Genomic DNA, 24642 nt, shown 5'->3' on the forward strand with positions numbered 1-24642 from the left:
TTGTCTCACAGTTCACTCCTGAGTAAACCATTTGCCTTTCCCTTCACAAATATTATGCAATGTAGAACACATGGCTGTAACCATGAGTACATTTTCCTCATTCAGATGTAACCTGCAATATAGGCATCACCAGCATGCCTTTAATCAGCTAAACACACAGTCCACGGTCATTCTGCACCTACTCAGCCTGTTGAACCTCTCCTCATTGCTATCTAGGTTGCCTGTGTACGGCTTCATGAGTCATGGCATTAAGAAGTAGGCTGAGTCTCCCAGAATCACTATGGGCATTTTGACTTCCCCTATGGTGATCATCTGGTCTGGAAATAAAGTCCCTGCTTGCAGCTTTCTGTACAGGCAAGTGTTCCTAAAGATATATGCATCACACACCTTTCTGGACCACCTCATGTTAATGTCAGTGAAATGCTTGTGGTGCTCTACAAGTGCCTACAAAACCATGGAGAAGTACCCCTTCCAATTGATGTACTTGGTCGCAAGGTGGGCTGGTGCCAGAATTGGAATATGCGTGCCATCTATTTCCCCCCTGCAGCTAGGGAAACCCATGTCTGCAAAACCATCCAAAATTTCACGCACGTTGCCAAGAGTCACGGTCTTTCACAGCAGGATGCAATTACTGGCTTTGCACACTTGCATTAACACAGCCCCAATGGTTGAGTTCCCCACTCCAAACTTGTTCCCGACCGACCAGTAGCAGTCTAGAGTCACCAGCTTCCACACTGCGATCGCCACACATTGAGAGGATAGCTCTCATGCAGATATCCCTGCACCACAGGGCTGGGGCAAGCTCAGCACACGGCTATAAGAAAGTGGCTTTCCGCAGCTGAAAGTTCTGCAGCCCCTGCTAGTCATCCCAGACTTGCATAATGATGCGATCCCACCACTCTGTGCTAGTTTCCTGAGCCCAAGAGTGATGTTCCATTCCGTTCAGCTCCTCCATGAATGCCAAAAGCAAGATAAGGTTACTGCTTTCCGTGTTAGATCATGTCAGGCAACTGTGACTGCTGTTACCTTTGTAACTCCACTGCCACTCATGATGTGCTACTGAGAGCTTGGAGAGCAGTGTGGGATCCATTTCTGCTGCTAGATGTGGAGGGGAAAGCAGAAAACAAGGGATGTTGAAAAATGCCGTGAACTGAAAATGGAAGCACATGGAATGCTGGGACAGAAAGCAGTGCATCACAGGGCATTGAGCCTGGACCCACTATGCGCCACAATCCCCTCCACCTTCCCACAAGACCTAGTGGCAGAAGGAGGAGAGCTGCAATATGGAATAGCTACCCAAACTGCACTGCTCTTATTGGTGCTGCAAGCGCTGCTAGTGTGAACACGCTATGCTGCCAGTGGAAGGCAATGTGGCCACACAACAGCAGTTTTCTTTAAGTGCTTTTTTAATCAGTGACAAGGCTCTTGGAGAAAAAACTCTGCCAGTGTAGACACACCCTTACAGTGTATAAAGTTAAGCCTGTGCACACATCATTAGGGTTGGCACATTAGTTCCCAATCCAGCAAGCCACTTGTGAACTGCTTAATTTTAAACATATGAATAGTTTCATTAACTTCACCAGACACTGCTTAAAGTTAAGAATCTGTCTGAGTCCATGATCCATCTAATTGTCTGCCTGAACAGCCACTTATATCAGCATGGAGTCCCAATGAAAACAACAGAGCTCCACACGCATGAAAGGGTGAAAATGGAATAGAAGCATATCATGTCCAACTAAAACTATGCAAACTTTGAATTGTGAACATCAGGTGAGTCATGAGAAATCCAAAGGCTGAATTATGTTTGCATAAAACCCTTGCCAAATTTCACACAGTTAACAAAGGTCATGAAAATCATGATCTGATTGTAGATAATTTTTAAATAGTAAAAAAGCCTCCAGTAGATTACTCATTGGTCACTGGAGCTAGCTTGCCCATTTCTAGTAATTTTTTTATCATCGCTGTAGCCTAAGATGGCTTTCTTTCATGCAGCAGCTTTTCAGGTTTGTAAAGGTACTGTATCTCTGTGTGATGCATCACAGGAGCTGTACGGTAAAATTGAAAGCTTAAGGCACTCCTTGAAGCTACAGTGGAAAGCTTTTAACTTTAGAAATGGTGTCAAATTAAATGTGTTTTCAGTGTCTCTGTATGTACTAGAGGTGTTTTTCTTTTAAAAAAAAACTTCAGTGAACACAATTAATTCAATTCACTGTTTTATTCTGCAACATTTGTCACGGGCAATTGTTCTTTTCCAGAGTAATTAAGGCAGATTTCGTTGATTGCTAGCAACTAAACCCATAAATTATCCTACAGCACAAGATTGATTGAGTTTTCATTATGGTTTCATTGATTGATTCTTGCAGTAGTTGCTCATGCAAAGTAAACAGCACCATTAAATAAAGATTTGTTTAAAATGTGATCAGAGGGTAATCTGTTTGCTGTTACCCTTTCTCCAGTCAAGAGAAGCTGCGGGCGAGAACCTATTGTTACATTAACAGTACTATGAGAACAATCTAAAACCAGCTGTTGTAGAAAATATTGCTTAACATGACTAACCATTAGAGATGTAGGGCCAATACCATCACTGGTGTAATTCCATACATTTCATTAAAAGCAGCAAAGAGTCCTGTGGCACCTTGTAAACTAACAGACGTATTGGAGCATGAGCTTTCATGGGTGAATACCCACTTTGTCGGATACATTTCATTGAAGCGCCATCCGCTTACATGTCTGAATTTGGTGTGCTCTATTAAATAGATTTTCCCTACTACATCTATTTTTCTCTGTTCTGTCGTTGTTTAAAACTGGCTTTCTTCCATCTGTCCTGGACTTTTTAATTTTTATTTTCACTGTGTTAGTTGCTCTCTCTCCTCCCTGCCCTTCTGGCGCTAGATGCTTGCTTTTATTCTACTATATTGTATTGCTTAATGCCGGGATATCATGCAGCCCCTTGGTAAACATAGGAAGGAAAAGAGACCCAGCTTTTCTGAGTTGTAGCTGTAAACTTCTACACCTTCCTAAGAGAACTTAAGGAACAAGTATATCTGAATACGGGACAGCAAGGGTGGAATCCATGGCGTTACAACATTGAGTGTCGCAGCACCTAGAAAATCCAAGATATATCACTGAGGTCCTTGAAGTGGTTAGGCTCCCTGTTTGATGAATAGCACCCAAGAGTGTGATCTACGAAAACTAGCATGCTAATGCAGAGCTCCCTATGCCAGCCACTGAGAGATGCTGACCGAGGGAGATGGGTGCTGAGACCTGCCCCCGTGAATTTTAACCTTAAAAAGTAGACACTGAGAGAGTTTAGGCACCTACAACGTACGGATGGAGTTTTGTGGATTGCAGTGGAGCTAAAACTGGGATGTTAGCACTTAAGTACTTTTGTGGATCCCACCCCATGTCCTTACTTATTGCCAAATTCTGCTCGCATGCACATCACTGTAAATCTGTAATAAATCCATTCACTTTAGTGGATTTAATCCAGGTTTACTCCAAGAGCAAAATTTGGCTCTAAATGAGTCCTTAGTCAAATGACCCCCTGAAGCCAATACGAGTTATGCCTGAATGGGGAATTCAGTAACTGCTCAGTATGAATAAACTGTACCTTCTGGGATACATTTGCTGGGCCAGACTTCACATAAAACTGCAGGAGGATAAAATGGGGTTAAATGAGTTTTGCACTTAACAAATCCTTGGGCCAGCTGGGGACTAGGCTGGTTTCTAGAATAAATCAGAATATCCTCCGGACTGTTTGAACCTATGCCAGCTGCCCACAGATCCAAGAGCCTGTTGTGGCAGCAAGGAATCAATTGAATGCAGTAGAATCATAGCTCCCTTTCCCCCAGACATACTCCTCTATACTACAGGTTAGGGAATGGTGTAGGTGTTACTACGATAGGTTAGGTGTTGCCTGTAATAACTGTAATAACTTAGGAATGCTGCATCTTGACTAGGTTATTGTGATGATTACTTCATCTAAATTTTGAGTTAATTCAATAGCAGAATTGTCAGAAAATATACACAGGAAGGGGATTGGAGGTGGATCCTAATATATACTTCCTAGAAAAGGACAATACTAAAAAGTAGGGGTGCCTTTTCAGATTTTTTGGGGGGCAACTTTAACCATGATTCCAAGGGCTACTTAGGCACCTGAAAACTCTAGGGTTTTTTTGCAGATAGTTACTTAGAAATTAGCTGATAGGGCACTATATCTAATTGCTATATAAAAAAAGAGGATTTAATAAATATTAGACTGACTCAGCTCTATACTAACATGTTCTCACATCTTATGTCAAGTCACTTAAGGGACACTGGTTAGGTGTATTTTAATGTATATTCTTTAATGTATATTCTAATTTTAATGTATATTCTTTGATACCAATTCTTGAATACAACAATTGAAACAATTGTAGAAAAATCTAGACTACTTTCTATCACTATTTAGCAGTTCATCAAGCTTGGAATAGATCATTTAACTTTGGAAACATCCTACTAGGGCAAGGGTTCCCAAACTTGGTTCACAGCTTGTTCAGGATAAGCCCCTGGCAGGCTGCGAGATGCTTTGTTTACCTGAGGGTCTGCAGGTATGGCCGCTTGCAGCTCCCAATGGCATGGTTCTCCGTACACGGTCAATGGGAGCTGCAGGAAATGGTGACCTGGCCCACGTCACTTCCCGCAGCTCCCATTGGCTGAGAATGGCGAACTACGGCCACTGGGAGCTATGAGGGCTGAACAAGCTGCAAACCAAGTTTGGGAACCCCTGTACTAGGGCAAGGCACCATGAATTTATACTGCAGCTGCCTGGGGCTCTAGAGGTGTTACCTCACAACAAGTAATAGACTTTCAAGTCACTTTCACAGTATTGCCAATCCCAAATGTTCAAAAATCATGAATCAGGCTCATGAAAAATCATGAAATTGGCTTTAAAATAATGAGAGTATGTAAAAATACCTGACTTGGGGTTTTTTTTATTTGATGTCTGCTTTTTGAGCCTTTAGGGTGCACTGGGGTCACATTTTGCAGCTGTATCTACAACCACAAGGACTAGAAACTTCATTTTTCTTTAAGAATGAAAGCTGAAATCATCACATATCCATCTTCTAGTCCTTAATCAAGTAAAACTTCTATTGCCATAAGTGCCTCCACTCATAGATTAAGCATCACAGTGAACATGTGATAACATGTGTGATCAATAACTATACACTTAAGACTTAAATATCTGAGCCATCTTATCCAAAGTTACACATCTTGTATGCATTGGAGCAGGGACTGGATTTTCTGGCATATTCTGAACAGTGCTGAGCACACAGATGGTGCCCAGTGAATAATGCAAATCATGACAATAATTGTTGACTATATGGACTCTGTGGCTGCAGTTTCCATTCTTTGTTCTGGAACTGGCCTGAATACAACTGAAACTCTATGAATTTGAGGCATAAACAGATCTGATACTCATACAACAGTTTCTCATTCCTTTCTTTTCTCAAACTCAGAACAAAAAATGACCGAACAAAATGGTTTTCAATTAAAATGTACAAGTCAGCATGGGCCAGAACCTGCCACACATTGGAAGTTAAGTGATCACCTTTCATCTGACTCTCATTCTCCATCCTTCCTAACCTCTGTGTTGCTTTTCATGCTGTCAACCATGACATCCATCCTAGGACCTTTTGTTGGAGTCTCAGAGATCTGGACACCTTGGTTTTGCTCCCATCTATCAGAGTCCTCTTTTTTTGCAGCATGCAGCAGAGAGAGGGGCTGATCTGCTGGATAAGGAGCTAGCCCAGAAAGACCTGGGTTCTACTTCCCCGATGGACTTCCTGTCTGACCCCAGGCCAGTGCTTTAAGGACAGAATTTCAAAGGTTTTTAGGCACTCAAAGATGCAACTAGATATCTAGTGGGGTTTACAGAGCACCTAACCTTCTAAGTGTGTTTGAAAAATCTCATTAGGTGTCTAAATACCTTTGAAAATCTGTGGGTGTCTCAGTGCCCCATCTGTACAATGGGGATAACAGCACTGCTTTATCTCTGAGTGGCTGGGAGGAGAAATAGGTTAGACTTTGTGAGGCACAGCCACAGACATCATGGTATTGGGGCCCCATAAGTACCACAGGTAGAGTGGGACCTTCTGTAGACACTGCTAGCCCTTTCCTGGGTTTGACCCCTGCTTTTCACCTACGCCCCCAAATCTTCCCCTTTTCTGAACATAACCTTGGCTCAGCTCTTTGCTGTATTTTTTCTGAGTCCCCTGTGTTCTCTCTAAAACAACCCCTCCTCCTTCTCCCCCTCTCCAAGGAGGGATTCCTCTTTTACAGGCTAAATTTCCATATCCTTAATTTAATCCCCAGCCCTTTCTTATCTTAATCACTCTGCCTCTGTAAACAAAATACTGACTTCCTGCAGGTTTCAGAGTGGTAGCCATGTTAGTCTGTATCAGCAAAAACAACAAGGAGTCCTTGTTGCATTCTAGAGACTAACACATTTATTTGGGCATAAGCTTTCGTGGGCTAAAACCCACTTCATCCGATGCATGGAATGGAACATTCAGTAGGAAGGTATAAATACAAAACATCTGAAAAGATAGGAGTTGCCTTACCAAGTAGGGGGTCAGTGCTAATGAGCCAGTTCAATTTAAGTTGGAAGTAGGAAATTCTCAACAGTTGACAAGGAGTGGAAATCACTTTTGTAGTGTTAATGAGGCCAATGTAAACAAGGTGGTCCAACTGTTTGAAATGATGTTGATCAGTGTAGCTCTACTCACTACAATAATTTGGCCTTATGTGCACAATTTTGGAAGAAGGTGGTTACAGAGAAGACCACCAAGTGTTCATACAGATTATGGTAAAATGAGTCAGATTGAGCTGCTTTCAGGAAGGTGATAATGGATGGATTATCATCTTGGTTATTAAAGGATGGGTGTTTGGAAAAGATAATGAAAATGTTTTAAAGTGCTGACCAACAGTGGGAAAGGGGTAGACTTCCTCATTGGGATACAGACTGATTTGGCAGCAAGAGACATCTTTTTAGGCTGCTGGACCTAAACTGCTTCGCCATGTGTCACATTCTGGGGTGCAATCCAGACCAGCGAGAAGTTGTCTTTACCTGCCCTGTAACCGTGGAGTCTTAAATGCTCTGCTATTTGGCTTACAGCCTGGACACCAACAGCAAGAAACAGACCCACTGAATGCCTGTATGCTAAGCAGATCTAATGCAGCAAATTTGATTTCAGACATCTGCTTGTTACACCCCAGAAACACTCTGGTATATAGCAGCTTGGGTTACACCTAGAAAGGTGACACAAACAAACCCCAGTCCTGAATTTTCCTAAAACTGCCCACATATCTACACCAGCGACACCATCACAGGACCTAACCAGATCAGCCACACCATCACCGGTTCATTCACCTGCATGTCCACCAATGTAATATACGCCATCATATGCCAGCAATGCCCCTCTGCTATGTACATCGGCCAAACTGGACAGTCTCTACAGAAAAAGATAAACGGACACAAATCAGATATTAGGAATGGCAATATACAAAAACCTGTAGGAGAACACTTCAACCTCTCTGGCCACACTATAGCAGACCTTAAGGTGGCCATCCTGCAGCAAAAAAGCTTCAGGACCAGACTTCAAAGAGAAACTGCTGAGCTTCAGTTCATCTGCAAATTTGACACCATCAGCTCAGGATTAAACAAAGACTGTGAATGGCTTGCCAACTACAAAACCAGTTTCTCCTCCCTTGGTTTTCACACCTCAACTGCTAGAACAGGGCCTCCTCCTCCCTGATCGAACTAACCTCACTATCTCTAGCTTGCTTGCATATATATACCTGCCCCTGGAAATTTCCACTACATGCATCTGACGAAGTGGGTATTCACCCACGAAAGCTCATGCTCCAAAACGTCTGTTAGTCTATAAGGTGCCACAGGATTCTTTGCTGCTTTTCCTAAAACTGTATGTTCTGCAATATCCAGCCTTTAACACTGGATTAGTCAGAGGAATAACATGGTTCCTTTGTTCCTCTAAAAAGATAGAATGCATAGCTTATCACTTTAACTGGAATTAACCACTCCAATTCAAACATAGCAGAGGGCTGGTTTAGATTAAAAGTAAAACAAGTTTGTTAACAAAAGCGTATACTATGAAGTAGAAGAAATAAAGTTAGAAAGGATAACAAACAAACACAAGTTAAAATATGCTTTCTAATGCTAAAACTTTAACAAGCTATTATCTCTGTATCAGATAAGATTCTTACTACACTTTCTTCCAGCGCTGTAGCTGACCACCTCTCTGGTCAGGAGCTCTATCTAACCAAACACAACATGCTCGGTTTCTGTCTCTTCTTGGGTGAAAGATAACTCGGGTTCTTTGCTCCTCTTTTTCATAGTCCAGTGAACCTTTGAAATAGATTCTTCTGAAGGCTACCCTCCAAAATGAAGTTCATTCAAGCTGTGAGAAAGAAGACATGGAGTCTGGTAGAGAAGGAAGTTCTATGCCGGTTTCTTCCACCACTGCCATTTGCTAAAATGCAAATTGATCTGTTCCTGCCCTCTCAGATGCAAATGATGGCCACGTGACATGTGATTGTTAATCAGCTCTGATGATACCTGGAGGCATTGACTTGTCCTTTGTCTTGGAGAAACCTGTTTACCCACTCTCTGGACTTGTCTGGTAAATACATTTTAATTCCGTGTTTCCTTCCCTTGGCCATTTACCATGCATACACCATGGAAAAATGTGAACGACCAGTATGTTATTAGTTTTCCAGTGACACCTTATATGACACTTATCAGATACAGTTTATGAAATTAATGAATTGGGATGCAATCAACTGGTCAAGCCAGCTGAAACTGGCTACCAGATACCAGCAAGCCTCTTGCATTGCTGTGCTGTGAGGGTCACACCTTGCTGTAGATAATATTTCCATATTTCATAAAGCAAGTCTTGCGCATCCTATTGGTCTTACTGGAAATCCTAGGAGGTGAGCAGACACAAGCCCGCCACATCTAAAGGCCTAAAGGCCCCTCCCCCAGCCTTGCGGAAGGGACACTGGACCTGGGGATCCAACTGAATTTGGGGGACAACTAATGAGTAACAGGGTCAAGAGTGAAGGTGTGCATCTACTGGTGCTTATAGTGTCCTGCTGGATGTGATTATATCCAATTATGTCTTATTTTGTTCTGTTTTTCAAAAGTTTACCAATAAAACTTGCTTGGATTTAGGATCTCCTGCAACGAGAGAGGGAGATTGTGTGGGGGGTAAGAATTACTGTTAAGGTCATCTTTTGAGGGTCAAAACCTGAAGAGTGATGTCTGGGGAATGGGACCCCTTGCAGTGGTGGTAACAGCATCCAGTTAAGGGCACCAGATGTTCCAACCTGTCCATCTGCTGTTCTTTCTCAGAAAATTTAGGCAAGTGTTTGTTAGCTACTGTTCAGTGTCTCTTTGATTATTATACTGAAATATATTGTCCCTGAAGAAAAAACATAGCTTAAGTTACATTATTATAATTGTTCTTGAAAATTAATACAATTGCCACAGAGTGACTGACTTAAGGGAAGTCTGTGACAGGGTTTGTTAAGGAGGACAAGCCCACTTGTAAGTAACTAATTGCCCAGGTGGCTGGTAGGCAGCTAATGACTAGCAAGCACCTGAACCTGATAAAAGTTACCAGAACTCAGCTGAAAAATAGTGCTTCCAGGAAAAGGAATTGAGTAGCACCTCACAGATACTTGCAGGATGTTCAGGCTATGAGGAGCTGTATGTTACTGGGAGAAGAGCTGCAGTTGGTAGGAATCCACTGGCTCTATTGAAAGAAATTAAGATCAAGAATACCTTGTAGGTAAAGGGTCTGGATATCGGACCGATAGTCTTTGATGGAGTCTGCTTCCCTGTTGAGAAGGCAGGGTGAAGGTCTTTCTTGGGTTTCTTTTGAACTTTCTGTTAATAAATCAGCCCATTGGAAGGGAGGTACTATTTGGTGAACTTACTGGAAAGCCAACTGAGAAAATTGTTGTAGTGCCTGTTGTGCCGTACCTCTCCCTAAGAGAGTGCATGGGGATGACAAATACCTTTTACAACAAACATGCATCTCTTTAGAATGTTAGAAATAATTCATTTAGTCACATTCTCCATTGGGGCCTGCTCCAATAATGTGCTGAGTATGGACAGGCCCCTCTGCCAGCCTGAAGCCCCAGTAAAGTCTCTGGGTCTTGGCATGGGAACAAGGATAGACTTACATAGAATTAATTGTATGGTGCTGGTAAAAAAGAATTTGTGGAACAATTTAAAAAAAAAACAGCTCTTAAATCTCTGGTGTCTGAATAGTTGAAATTCCAGGGAGAGTTAAAACAGGCATCAAAATCAGATGTTAGTCCCACCATATCTTGTTTAATGGGAATAACATAAGCAGTCTCTTATTTTCCTTGTCTTTCAATTCTCTGTCATTGTCTGTCTGTTTCCCGGGATAGTTAACCTGGCTTTCTGTGCAGTCTCTGTAACCTGTCCATTCTCCATTGATCTGGAACCTAGCAGGTTATCTCTAGATCTTCATTAATTGTCTTTCATATTAAGAGAAAGTGCTCTCACAGCTGTAGTGGTGAAGGCCTAATAACATACTAAAATATAACAAATTCCTTCATAGTCCCAATTTCTTCTATGTAAAAAGAATTCCTTGGTGTGGTTCATATGTATAAAAGTACCTTGCTGTGGTGCGTGTAGATATAAAAGTTTATATAATGCTCATAGCAGTGCATCATTGCCATAGTACAACAGAGTCATGTAACACAATTGAACAACATGTTAATATTTCTCGAAACCACTTTAATCTGGGTCTTAGATGAACGATTGCACTGGGCAAATAAATCCTGGGTGCTGGGAAATTAATCTTTTTTACAATGCTTATGCTCATTGATGGAATCCTTTCAAAGGGGATTTAGGAACCTAGATACCATTCACTTTCATTTAGGCACATAAATATGCAGATAGGTGCCTAAATCCTGTTGATTTCAAAGATTTACTGAGGGTGAGTTTTTTTAAATTCGTTGTCACTGCTGACACTTATCAAATTGTCCAGAAAAAACTGGGACATATAAGCAACACAACCCTATAAGATTATGTTTCCATTCCACTGGATATACTTTCTCTTATATACAGCAATGAGTAGGAAATAAAACTGCTTGTTTTAATTCCTTAGGCTTTTCTCTAGGCTTAAATTATATAAAAGAAGCTAGAATCTGATCACCAGGAATCCTGCTATCCCACTCTTGCAATAAAACAACAGAAATCCTTATGTGTTGACATGTCCCCTCCAATGTGTGACAAATAAATTACAACTATGATCCTCTCTCCCCAGCAGCGGGAGGGAGGGCCTTCTATCTCCCACAAGACACACTCCCTTACAGGTATAATTGTACAGTACTGGTGAGTGAGATGAAACACCTTTATGTAATGCAATTATTGTTAGAAGGAAGAGGGGAGGAAAAACCTCGTCTTGAGGGCAGGGCTACCTAAGAGAAGAGATTTGTATTCTCAGTCAGCCTCCTCTTAGAGGGAGCAATAAACCAGGTTTCTGAACAACTGGCAGATTTGAAGCCAGTAGGAGGATAAACCAAATGAAAATTTATCAAGCTGTACAGAGGTATTAGAAGTTCACTCATGATCTAGGATGTGCCAGCCTTCTGCCAGCATGGTTGTGTGGGGAAGAAACCCTGTTTTTGTTTCAGGGATGGAAGACATCTCTGCGCTGAGCATTTGGTTCCTGTGCTGGATGGAAGGGGAAGTGTGACACTCCCTGAAGCCTAGCTCTCTGCCTCTTCTCCTCCTTCACCCTATTATCTCCCTCTCCCTTGCTCCAGTCTAGGTGATGCAATAAAAATAAGAGAAAAGATAGAACTTGGGGAATCCACTGACTTTTGGCCTCCTGTGAGATCAAATTGTATTATCAAATTAGAGAATAAGTCTGATTATTCCTACTTCACTGCAAAAATGTCTAGTGCATCAGGCCCTGGATTTTTTTTAGTGAGGAAGGAGAGTTGTCTTATTTTCTATTCATGCCACATGATTGAGAGTGGTGGTGGGGAGACCATGATGGCCAAAACTTGAAAGACTCTGGTAGGACTAAGGTGCCAGATCTAGGTTTTTGCAACATTCATGTTTTGGAGTGTAGATCTTTTCTGGGAGTGAGAGGTGGGGGGTGGGGGTGGGGGGAGAGTGAGTTCAGTAGGAACAAGTAAACTTCAACTTAAAAAAAAAGTGCTTAAGTGACTTACATAAAAACTGTCATACTGGGTCAGACCAAAGGTCCATCTAACCCAGAATCCTATCCTCCATGAATTTGTATAGTTCCTTTGTTGAACCCTAGTATAGTCTTGGCCTTCACAACATTTTCTGGCAAAGAGGTCCACAGGTTGATTGTGTGTTGTGTGAAGAAATACTTCCTTTTGTTTGTTTTAAACCTGCCTATGTCCTATTTTCAAAAGTGAATTAGGCGCTTGGAAGTTTAACTCCCATAGAAAGTCATTGGGACTTAGGCTCCTAAGTAGCTTAGGGACAGTTTTTCAAAGGCATTTAGGTGCTTTAAAAATGCAGATAGGCAGTTTTCAAAATCTCACTAGTCAGCTAACTCCCAACTCTAGAAACTTTTGTAAACCCTACCAGAGGACTATCTGCATCTGTAGATGGTAAAATTCCTTTGAAAGTCTGGTCCTTATGCACTTTGGAAAATTTTATTGCTATTCTCTTTTAATGGTCAATTTGGAGGCTTAGAGGTGAAGATCAGTAGGATCCACCTTTCCCTTTTATTCCTTGGGTCTCTTGCATGGTCTTAATGTGTGTGAACTTAAACAGATATACATCCACCACCATGGATTTGTTTTGTCACCTGGATTGATCGGTCTTCAGCTATTGTTAAGACTGTGCCAATCACAACACGTCCACTATTCTTCTCGCATTCTTGACTTTTTCTCCATGTTCATCCGAAACGGTTAACAGTGCCATCTTCCCATCTTCTTGGAGGCCAACCAGGTGGTCTTTTCTGTTCTCATATATTTGTATGTATGGTCTTGTTGATTTTTCCTTTGAGGACATCCTTGATGGAATTAAATACACACCATCCTGCCCGAATCTTTCGCAAAAGTTCTCCATTCATGTCTTGGTGCATATTAACTTCTTGGCCCAAATATGTGTACTGTTCCACTTCTTCAATTTCTTCTCCTGTTACTATTATTCGAGATATTCATAAAATGTCTGATTACATGTATTTGATTTTGCAGCAGTTCATCTTTAGACCAACCTGACTGCTTTTCTTGCTGAGTCTTCACAGCATGTTCTGCAGCTGGTTGGTGCTTTCGACAATTAGTACAATGTCATCATTGAATCTGCGATGAGATAACCATTCTCCATATGTGTTAACACCACTCCTCCAATGGATCTTGTTCACAACCATTTTGAGGCAGGTTGTTAATAGTTTCGGTGAAATCGTATCTCCTTGCTTTACGCCTTTCTCTACTGGGATGCGGAGGGGAGTTTTGAGGAGAGTAATGGATGCTGTACATCCAGTATTCGCTTCCTTCAATAAACTGATGTACTGAATATTAATGCCCCACTCTGCGAGTGCCTTTAATATTGCATTGAACTCGAGGCTATAAAGGCCTTTTCATAGTTAATGAATCAAAGGGAAGTGGAGAAGCTAATGATTGCTTACGCCATGCCGAGCCACTGCCATCCACAGCAGTGACAGCACCGTGAAATATTATTTTCACCCAGTCTCTAGGGGTATGTCTACATGGCAGCAAGGAGCCAGCCGCTCCTTTGAGTAGGCAAACTCGGGCTAAAAATAGCTGTGTGGACAAAACTCTCCACTGCCAATCCCATTAGCAGTCAGGAGGCGTGCGGGTGCTGAAGCCGTTGCGCTGTCCCTCTCTTCTCCCCACCCTCGCCCCATTTCAGGCTCAGGAGGGGGTGGTGGGCAGGGGAATAGTGAATGCGGGAGTGGATCTGGAGAAGGCTTCGTGCCTTCAGGAGCAGTGTGTGCCCCCCAGGATGGGAGTGTGGGGCTGGCTCTCTCCTCCCTCTGGCAAATCAGCCCAGGAGGGTGGGGAAGGAGGGAGAGGGGCTTGCTTCGCGCGCTGAAAGTGGATGAGCATCCCACCCCCGCTCTCCTCCTCCCCTTCTCCTCCTCACTCTGCTTGTGGAGCGGGGACCTGGGTGCGTTAGATGCTGGACTCTCTCTCCGCCTCCCCTCCGCCTGCTTTGTCGGGGATGTGCTGAAGAGCGGGCAGCTCCCCCGGCACTCCCTGCTGTGCACCGCTCGCCTCCCTTCGGTGCCAGTTTTGAGGCGTTTGCAGATTGAAAACCCCGGCCGGCCGGCGGTGAGTAACCTGGCCGAGGCTGCGCTGCTCCCCTCCCGGACTGATGGAGCGCGCGGGGTGGGGGCGCCTGGATGCTCCAGGGTTTGTCCCCCCGGGTGAACCGGGCTGGGGGATCCTTCCCGACGCAGGTGGTTTTTTGGGGGGGAGGGGGTGGAGGAGTTGGGGGGGTAGTTTGGGCGAAGCGGAAAAAGTCTCTCGTTGAAGCATGGGTGTGGGGCTGCTCGTGTGTTGGGTGGAGCTGTACGTGCCTATCCCTGCGGAAGAGGGACCCCTGAGAGGGAAGAGGGACCCCTATAGATCCAGTCTGCCAGAGAGACAGGATGCTGGGGCTATACGTGCCTGTGTGATCCTGGTGCCCTGCCCTGTCTCCGTGTGACTCGGGCTATATGTGCCTGTATGATCCTGATGCCCTGCCCTGTCTCCGTGTGACCCGGGCTATATGTGCCTGTATGATCCTGATGCCCTGCCCTGTCTCTGTGTGACCCGGGCTATATGTGCCTGTATGATCCTGGCGCCCTGCCCTGTCTCTGTGTGACCCGGGCTATATGTGCCTGTATGATCCTGATGCCCTGCCCTGTCTCCGTGTGACCCGGGCTATATGTGCCTGTATGATCCCGGTGCCCTGCCCTGTCTCCGTGTGACCCGGGCTATATGTGCCTGTATGATCCCGGTGCCCTGCCCTGTCTCTGTGTGACCCGGGCTATATGTGCCTGTATGATCCTGGCGCCCTGCCCTGTCTCCGTGTGACCCGGGCTATATGTGCCTGTATGATCCCGGTGCCCTGCCCTGTCTCTGTGTGATCCGGGCTATATGTGCCTGTATGATCCTGGCGCCCTGCCCTGTCTCCGTGTGACCCGGGCTATATGTGCCTGTATGATCCCGGCGCCCTGCCCTGTCTCCGTGTGACCCGGGCTATATGTGCCTGTGTGATCCCGGCGCCCTGCCCTGTCTCCGTGTGACCCGGGCTATATGTGCCTGTGTGATCCCGGCGCCCTGCCCTGTCTCCGTGTGACCCGGGCTATATGTGCCTGTATGATCCCCGCGCCCTGCCCTGTTTCCGTGTGACCCGGGCTATATGTGCCTGTATGATCCCGGCGCCCTGCCCTGTCTCCGTGTGACCCGGGCTATATGTGCCTGTATGATCCCGGCGCCCTGCCCTGTCTCCGTGTGACCCGGGCTATATGTGCCTGTGTGATCCCGGCGCCCTGCCCTGTCTCTGTGTGACCCGGGCTATATGTGCCTGTGTGATCCCAGCGCCCTGCCCTGTCTCTGTGTGACCCGGGCTATATGTGCCTGTATGATCCCGCCGCCCTGCCCTGTCTCTGTATGACCCGGGCTATATGTGCCTGTATGATCCCGGCTCCCTGCCCTGTCTCCGTGTGACCCTGACTATATGTGCCTGTATGATCCCGGCGTCCTGCCCTGTCTCCGTGTGACCCCGGCTATACGTGCCTGTATGATCCTGTCTCTCTGGGCTGCTGGGTCCGTATGTGCCTGTCCCCAGCTGGGGTGAGTGTGTAGCAGGGTGGGCAATGCTGGGTGGGGCCAGGTGCCCTCCTCCCCACTTCCTTGTGGGTTCTCTCGGGGGTGGCGCTGCCCCAAGGCGGGGATTTGCCATGGATCCCAGCAGGAGCCTGCCTCCTTTCCCACACCCAGCATGTGTTCCACAAACTTCGCTTTTACCCACCGCTTAGTCCCGCCTCAAGCTTCTTCACCATGGAGGCAATTAAAGTGCTCCAATAGTGCAACTCTCGGGAGCCGGGGGATAAGGGACAGAAGGCATTGTCATCTGAACTGTAGCTGCACCCGTGCACAGAGATGTCTCATCCCCCCTCTCTCTGTTCAGGGTCATTTCCGCTAGGACAGTGTCCTGTTAGCTGCATCCTTCTGGGGTGAAGGCGGGTCTCATCAAAAGGAATTGGAGATATCCCCTGCGGATAAGGATGAGTGTCAAATCTGGTTAGATCTTGCCTCACCCTAGTAGCTCCCAAAGAGATTGTCTGACAGGCAGAGAGAGAGAGAGAGATCTCGTGCATTTAAGCTGAGATTCCTGTTTACAGCAATGTGAAAGCTGTTCTCTTTCTGTGGGAAGGGTGACAGATTTTGCAGTGTGTGTTAATGAGACACAAATCTCGCTCCTATTTTTCATATTCGCATTTAAATGATCACAAGTTGGTAGTGGTGGCTGCAGATGTTTCTTTAGACACCCAGTCCTCCTACTCAGCATCGCAAGAAAAAGGGAGGTTCCGGCATCAGCAGACTCTTATTCTGTATGTGGGTGGAGAAATAAATGATCAAGAGTTAATTTGTTAAAGGGACACTGCTAGGTTTTTTTGTTTGTTTGTTTTGTTTTGTTTTAAGGTCTTAAATGAAGTTCCTGGTCCCACACCTGCCCCTGAAACCACTTGCCAATATCTGTGGCTTTAGTGTCACATTTTCCTTTATAAAATTATTATAAATGACTTTTTCACCCCTTCTGCCACCCGAATGCCTCACACAAATAACAGGGGAAACTGATTACACAGGTTGGGAAGAGAAACCGACTATTGCAAAATGCTGTCAGATGCACTAAGCAAGCATATAGGGAAAATAGATTTTTTTTCTTTAATCTCTTTCAGTTCATAGATTCATAGATTCTAAGGCTAGAAAGGACATAATAATATAATATAGGGATGCAATATAATTATAATAGGGGTTACTTGTAATAATGTAGGTAAACAATTTTCAGGGAGAAGTGTGATTTCTGTTTTGTTTTGTTTAGTTTTTAAGTTGATGGTGTGTTTTTAACCACACTGGTGCCTCTAAATGAGGAGATGTGGAATATCATCTAATCAAAGACCTAAATCCTGCAGTCATTGGAACAAAACTCCCATTCACTTCAGTGGGAATTGTGTCTCAGTCAAGAATCAAAGGATCTAGAAAAGACCTGTTATGTCAACCAGTGCACCTCCCTGTCAGAAATGATTATCTACAGTAAATTGACACCTCCTCATTTATATAGCTGTTTTTTCAAAGGATAAGCCTGTCCTATTTGGTTTGTGAGAGTACTGCATAAACCTGATGTGTGTCTGCAACACTGTTAAACTTGTTTGTGTAGTAGAATGTGAGAAAACTGAAAATATGAAGGCTGTTTGGAGAATTGCACTTATTGTCGTATTCACTTGTTGAACCACTTTTATTCTGCATGAAATATTGAATACTTCTATGTATAGCTACAGCTATGTATGTCTGTAGATAGATAATATGTGGGTATAGATGATTGACAAAGTCTTTTTATAAATAAGGTTCCAGTCAGAGTTTGAACAGTCTTCCCTTCTGAAAAATATTTTCTTATTCAAAATGTTTCTTATTTTTCCCCCCTAGTGCTCCGTAAAGAAAATCTTTAGCCATGGATGTATTCATGAAAGGGCTTTCCAAGGCAAAAGAGGGAGTTGTGGCAGCAGCAGAAAAAACCAAACAGGGTGTGGCAGAAGCAGCAGGAAAGACGAAAGAGGGCGTTCTCTACGTAGGTACGTGGGCAATAGAAAACATATTGCTTTTAACTTGTTTGCTGAACTGAATGATCAGTGAAGGGACAAGGATCCAGAGTTACCTTGCTATAAGTACAGAGTAACTCAATAATAAAGCTACTGCAATGGAAATGAGATCAGAATTGAGTTCTAAGTCTGGAAGTAAAACCTATGTAAAGATGGACAATAATTATTGCTAAATCCATTGGTGTGTCATTGCATTGTTGATAGCCACCGTTATGTTAGCATCGTGCTAAAACCATAGTACCATATCATAGATCTGTGCTATACATGGCACTGTACTATAGGAGATGTGCCAAAAAAATGTGGCTCACTGTCCAAGAGCCCTAACAGTTTAAGGGCGCACAGGCTACTACAGTAATTAACAATATACAAAGACAGAGTGACAGGTGGCTTTATAACCAGAATGCTACTGAATGCGGATTTTAAGGAGTTTTATTTTTAAGAAAAAGTCAGTTAATTTGGCAATTTATCCAACCCTATCCTTCCTCACTGTATAAAGCAAAAAGGATTCAATAGTTAGAAGGAAATATAATCAGTTGCTTTTCAAGATTTTAAATAAAGATTCCTGAAATTCATCATTCTGTGTACAAGCATCTCATTCCCTTACCTCCTTTAACTGATGGATACTTGTTACATTGCAGGCCCACAGCACCTTCCTTCCATGGATCGTGAAGGAATGACCACAGCAACCCTTTGAGATAGGGGAATTATTACACCATTCTTACAAATGGGAAAATTGAGACAAGGAGATATTAAGTGACTTGCCCATGTCACACAGGGAGCTTGTGCAGAGCTGGGAATAGAATTCACATTTCAAATTCCTGTCCAATGCTTTAACCACAGGTTTATCCTAGTTGCTTAGCAGGTTCCTAGCTCTAGAGAACTGTGTCTTCCAAAGGCTATAATGAAAAATTCATAGGAAGAGCCTGTAAAACACGTGATGATTAAATGGTTGGTTAGTTAAAATAAACATATGCCTCTGTTTCCTCCTAAATTAAATTAGGTGATGGAAAAATATGAACGAAATAATATATTCTTTTCAGTATGTCCTTTCTCTTTTTTCATGGTTTTATAGGTAAATACTGGTACAGATGCTGTGTGTACCTAGGGAGTTGTGCACAGATTTCAGAGGGTGGTTGAAAACTGGAATAATTTCCTTGATATGGAAGTGTTGGGTTTGCTACACACTTCTTCCCCCTCCTTTCACCCAAATCCCAATACCCTTCCAGGTTAGCATTATTTTGAACAAATTATTTCTGCTCCAGATACATTAGACTACACATTTTAGCCCATCTTGAACATTCTTTTCCAGTTAAGCAATAGCAAATTCCATTCCTGGGTAAACACAGAAAGCAGTAATTTTGCAAACTAAATTTAAAAGGAATATATGTTTCAATGTATGTAGGCATTTTTGCACAATTATCAGAATATCTTTCAGTATTTTATTGTCTATTATTAATTTTCAGTGGTGTATGATTTATTTCCTTGTAGATCATGATAGCGCTTCCATGATTTCTTTTTATTAGGTATGCTTACAAAATGTATGCTGAGTTAATCTTCATGCCATTTCCATTTGCTGTGATACTAGGAATGCTGAAACCCAATCCTGCTTCCAGTGAAATCAATGGCAAAATTAACATGGTCTTCGATATGCTTAGATTGTGAATTGTTGGGGTTAGGGTCTGTATACTAATAATTAATAATAGTGCAGGAGTGATCCCACACTGAACTGATTTCTTTCATGAAGGAAACATAAACATATATGTAATTTCACTGTAACAGGTAAGGAGCTACTGGCAAAAAATCCACTTTCCTTCAGCCCATGAGTGATGATAGCTCGTGTGTATTGCCTCTGGATGTTCATCTTCCCTGGTTGGAACTGTAGTTAAAAATATCAGCTGATCTAGGTTGGCTTGATTCTCCTTCATGCTCTGATGTGAAAAGGGAAGCCATGTATTCCTCTTTTTACCTCCCCAGCACAGGGCAGTGGTAACTTCTCTTTTCTCCTGTTCAGCCAGATCAGAGGAAGAGGAGGAGAATTGCTAAATTCCTAAAGGATTAGTACAGTGGAACTCATTTATAATGGAGTGAAATGCATTGAAGCAGTTGAGGATTTTCATTCCACATGGCTTTATGTGGAGCTGCAGCTATAACTGGGTGCATTACAAATGAGTTCTGTCATGCTACTGGTTGATACCTTCCCGAAAAGACTCTGTTAAGAACAGAATTGAGAGGGTCTCGATAGTAATTTTTAAATTCAGTAGTCAGCTAGTCAATGACTCTTTGCCATCAGTTCTTGGGGAGGAATTAACGAGAAGCTAAAGTTTTTTCTGTCCAAATTACAGCTACCTGTTATTCAGAGCATTGTAAAAAATATCTAGTGCAAAAAAAGATAGTAAGAGAATCCCATTGGAAAATATCCATTGTCTAGGAAGCAGTGGAATCATTGTAATGGCTTAATCTTCTAGGGCACAAAGGAACATTTCTATCTGTGGGTCAGAGGGCTACGGAAGACTTGAGAAAGTTTGGATTTTATTCTTCTTCTTATCTTCATGCTGAATGCCGTTCTCCTCTCCCATTGTTTGTTTCCTCCTTTCTTAGTACCTGATTCAATGTCAGTTGCAGTCATTGGAAAGATGGGCTTTGGATTAGGCCCTGAGTTAGCTTTTTTCTTACTCTCTGTGTCCAGAGTCTTAGCTTGTGTGCGTCAGCATAGGTCCAGTGAAATCAATGGAGCTACACTGATTTGCATCAGATCCTTCATAGTTATGGTATAACATACAAAGGAACCGTGCTGATTAGTGGTTACTAAGAGAAGGGGACTGGGATTCAGCAACCAAACCTGGGTTCTGGTTTCTGCTCTGGTTTCTGCCACTGGTTTGCTGCATGGTCTGCGCAAGTCACTCAGGCCAGATTGTAAACTTGAGTCCCACTGTCTTCATTAGAAGTTATGGGTGCTTTACACATCTGAGTTTAGGAAGCTAAATATGGATTACTTAACCATGTTTATCTTTATGCAAATTTAATTTAAGTGAGTAAGGGCTAGATTCTGATTTCAGTGAGACGGTGTCAGGAGTGTGGTACTACTCAATGCAAGTAAGAGTAATTTAATCTGACTTTGAGTATAGCTTTGATGCTCTGAATCAGGGACTGCAGTGTGCTAATCTTGGCCTTAGGCTTTCACTATCACCAGGGAAAGGGATGGGGCTTGTCAGGAGATGGCATGTGGCAGAGTGAAACTTTGTTGCTCTGGTTTCTCTGCTTGTGTGTGATCTTGGTGTAGGACAAAGTGCCCCCCTCTGCAGCTTTAACTTACATTTGGCCTAGCTAGCTCAGTATCAGGTAGCTGGGAATGGATCCTCTCCCGGTCAGCTCCTACTCTCCACTGTACCCAAACTCTGGTGTTCATATTGGTATAGATTTGATCTGACCCACAGCAGGTGCATAGCTACAAAACTGTACCTTCCCCATATTGTTTAGATCATAGAAAAGCCTCTGCTGCAGCCTTCTCTCAAGACATATGTTGTTTTTCTTTGGCAGTAGAAAAACTAGTGAGATAGCGACGATATTCCAATTCTGTCTGTTGGAATAATGAGCAACCTAATCCCTGCTAAAGTCCTTGTGGAAACAGTTCCCTATAGGAACACTCAGAAGCAGAAGCAATAATATCTCCTTCTCTCCAGTGGAGTCATGCTTCCATGTCCCAACCAGCTGTTGCTTAAAGTGGTGTATACACCACTGCAGAAAGGGCCTTAGCCAGCCCTATATCTGAATGAGGCCCCAATTCAGTGAAGTGCTGAGAATACTCGGCACCTGTAAAGAAGTGCTCAGAAATTAATGCCTTGCAGGACTGGGCCTCATGGCCAACACAGAAAATAGCTACTTAAGTTTAATAGTGCTGACAAATACTGTTGAAATGGGAAGGAAGGGTGGTAGCTACTATTTTTTACTCTTCATCCGGTGGTCCATATTCTGGCTAGTGCCTGAAAACAAGAGTAATGACCACCCCCTCTCCCCACCCCCGTGTGGTCACATGAACAGAGTATACAGGAAAAGTAGTGTGCATGTGTGGTACTATTCTGCCTGAATTGTGTAATCTGTGCAGAGAGGCCATTGCTTTATCAGATAATACATGCAGACAATGTTTCTTAACTGCTATTTCATGCCCTTTATCACCCTTTCACGGCTCCTGTCAGATAGAGCACGAGAAGTGGCCAGAGTAAAGACAGACACTTTCCGTTATATGCTCCCACTACTGGCTGCAACTTTACTTAGGTGAGCCCCTGTGCTTCTCCAGCCAGAATTTGTCCCACAGAATTGAGCCGTTGTCCTTACAGAACTGTATTCTGACACTGAGCATAGTCTAAGAAAAAGAGAAGCTGTGTTACAACACAGCACAAGTAAGGTATGAACATGAAGTGTGAAGCCAGGAAAACTGCATAGATAGCTGGCTACTATCTACTGCCAAGTATGAATTTGCTTATAAGAATCTGTACTTTGGGTGGATCCACTGGCCAAACTCTCATGTGGGCAATGGGCCCACTCCCCACAGACCTGATTCTTTATCCCAGTTGTAGTAGTGTAAATCAGGACTAACTTCACTGAAGTTAGTGGAATTATACCTGTGTAATGCTAGTGTAAGTGAGGTAAGAATCAAGATATATGGTATACTCCTTTCTGGAGATATCTGCAGTTGAGAATTCCTCTGTGAGGATTTTTTGCTGCTTTACCCTATCTCTCTCCACCCCAGTTGAACAGTTAAACATCATTACCAGGCTCTTATGTACTTATGTACAGTATGTCACTTGAAGGATTTAGCCCATAGTGGCTATGGAATCAATCCAGCAAGGGGGTGAGCACTCTGGCTCCAATTCAGCAAAGCCCTTAAGCATGTGCTCAATTGTAAGCACATGAATTGTTCTACTGAAGCCAGTGAAGTGCTTTGTAGGCCCTTTCTACAAGTCAATAGAATTGCTTGTATGTTTAAAGTGAAAGGTGCTTTGCTGGATTGAGGCCAGAGTACCTATGACATGCAGGATCAAGCCCTGATGACCTAAGATGAATCCTTACACACTGAAAGGACTTCTTCCGCTTTGTTTCTAATCAGATAGCTCAGAAACCCAGCTCTTGTGTTTTTCCTTGCACAAATTGAAGAACGAATATAAAGAGGAAAGGACACCATTTCTTCACCCTTTGTTCTGATCATTAGCTATTTACTTCATTTTCAGACAGAGAGACAATCTTCTCCAAAGTACCCCAGGCAAGTCTGGCATCTTCATTTTCCAGGCTAGAGCATGAAGTCATTTCACATAACACAAAGAAATCATTCATTCTCTCTCTCTCACGTGATTCTTATTCTGCTCTTACTCTTTAGTAACAAGACATTTTCAATGATGTAAAAGTTCATGAATCTGATAGTACAGATAATAAACCCCAGGGTTTAGGTTTAACAAACTGGCACCAGTAAAGTATGAAACATAATGCTGATGGAAACTATGTGCTGTTCTACAATATTTACATTTATATTAGTGTGGTGCCCTAATGTGACAACTCTAAGAATCACTGACCGTCTCTTTCTTCTAACACTAAACGAGAAACTTTATTAGAATAAGAAAATCAATGTTAAACTTAATGCTACTTTCTCGCTGCTTCACTGTAGAGCTTCTGCCTAGAATTTTCCCCAGATCCTCTTGTTTGGCTTCCTACTACAGAGTTAAAGAAACAGTGCACATACACACTGTTGAAAAGCCCTGTACATACAATAACGTGCATATACTCTGTGTGTGATACATAAAAATTATCCAAATTAATAAAATAACATAGCTAGAAGTCTCTAAATACTAACTCCTTGGGAAAATGTTTTCTTATCTAATAATAATTAATAAAGAAACTAAATGCTTTTTAAAATTTAGATCTCAATACTGTCCCTCAAAGACCTAGTCCAATGGCATTATAACACTATTACTTTGGCTTCCATGGCATGCATCACATACCCGTTCTCTGCACTGTAAATTGCTAAGCATGACAGGCCTGAGATGGGCTCATCCCCTTCGTGTGTAGCTAAGTTATAGAACCAGAGAACTAGAAGTCCGGAATGGAAAAAGACATTGAGGGTGGGATTTTCAAAAGCACTCCCTGATTGGTTTATTTCTGCTCCCACTGATGTGAACGGGAGTTTTACCAATGACTCCAATGGAAACAGAGCCCATTTCCTTCCCAATACAGGATTTTTCCCTAAAGAGCCAGGATACATTTGCATATGCATCCCAAAATTGGTTTGGTGTTTGTGGCTACCACATCACACTATCAGAGGGTAGCCGTGTTAGTCTGGATCTGTAAAAGCAGCAAAGAATCCTGTGGCACCTTATAGACTAACAGACGTTTTGGAGCATGAGCTTTCGTGGGTGAATACCCACTTCCTCAGATGCATGACATGCATCTGAGGAAGTGGGTATTCACCCACGAAAGCTCATGCTCCAAAACGTCTGTTAGTCTATAAGGTGCCACAGGATTCTTTGCTGCTTTCACATCACACTACACACTCATGTCCTGTATTATATCTATTACTGCTCACTGTTATCTCTAGGTGTCTCTCAGCATAACTGTTTTCTAGATTCCACTCTCATTAAACCATTTGTTTCAGATTACTTCCTACAGAAATATTAGCTTGCATTTTTCCAAAATGAATTTCATGACCATGTTTCTATTACCACTAGGCCCTTTTATATCA

General features: G+C 43.1%; 1 protein-coding gene across 1 annotated transcript in view; it reads left to right on the forward strand.

Annotated features, from left to right (window-relative positions):
- Positions 1-13934: 13934 nt before the first annotated feature.
- SNCA (synuclein alpha) overlaps positions 13935-24642 on the forward strand; it is a 96204-nt gene continuing 85496 nt past the window's right edge. The window contains exons 1-2 of the mRNA XM_030565448.1: positions 13935-14379; positions 17743-17888. Coding sequence (XP_030421308.1) covers positions 17768-17888 — 121 coding nt within the window. The 5' untranslated portion in view covers positions 13935-14379; positions 17743-17767. The remainder of the gene's footprint in view (positions 14380-17742; positions 17889-24642) is intronic.

Source organism: Gopherus evgoodei, chromosome 5, assembly GCF_007399415.2.
Source record: "Gopherus evgoodei ecotype Sinaloan lineage chromosome 5, rGopEvg1_v1.p, whole genome shotgun sequence".
In the NCBI taxonomy this organism is placed as follows: domain Eukaryota; kingdom Metazoa; phylum Chordata; order Testudines; family Testudinidae; genus Gopherus; species Gopherus evgoodei.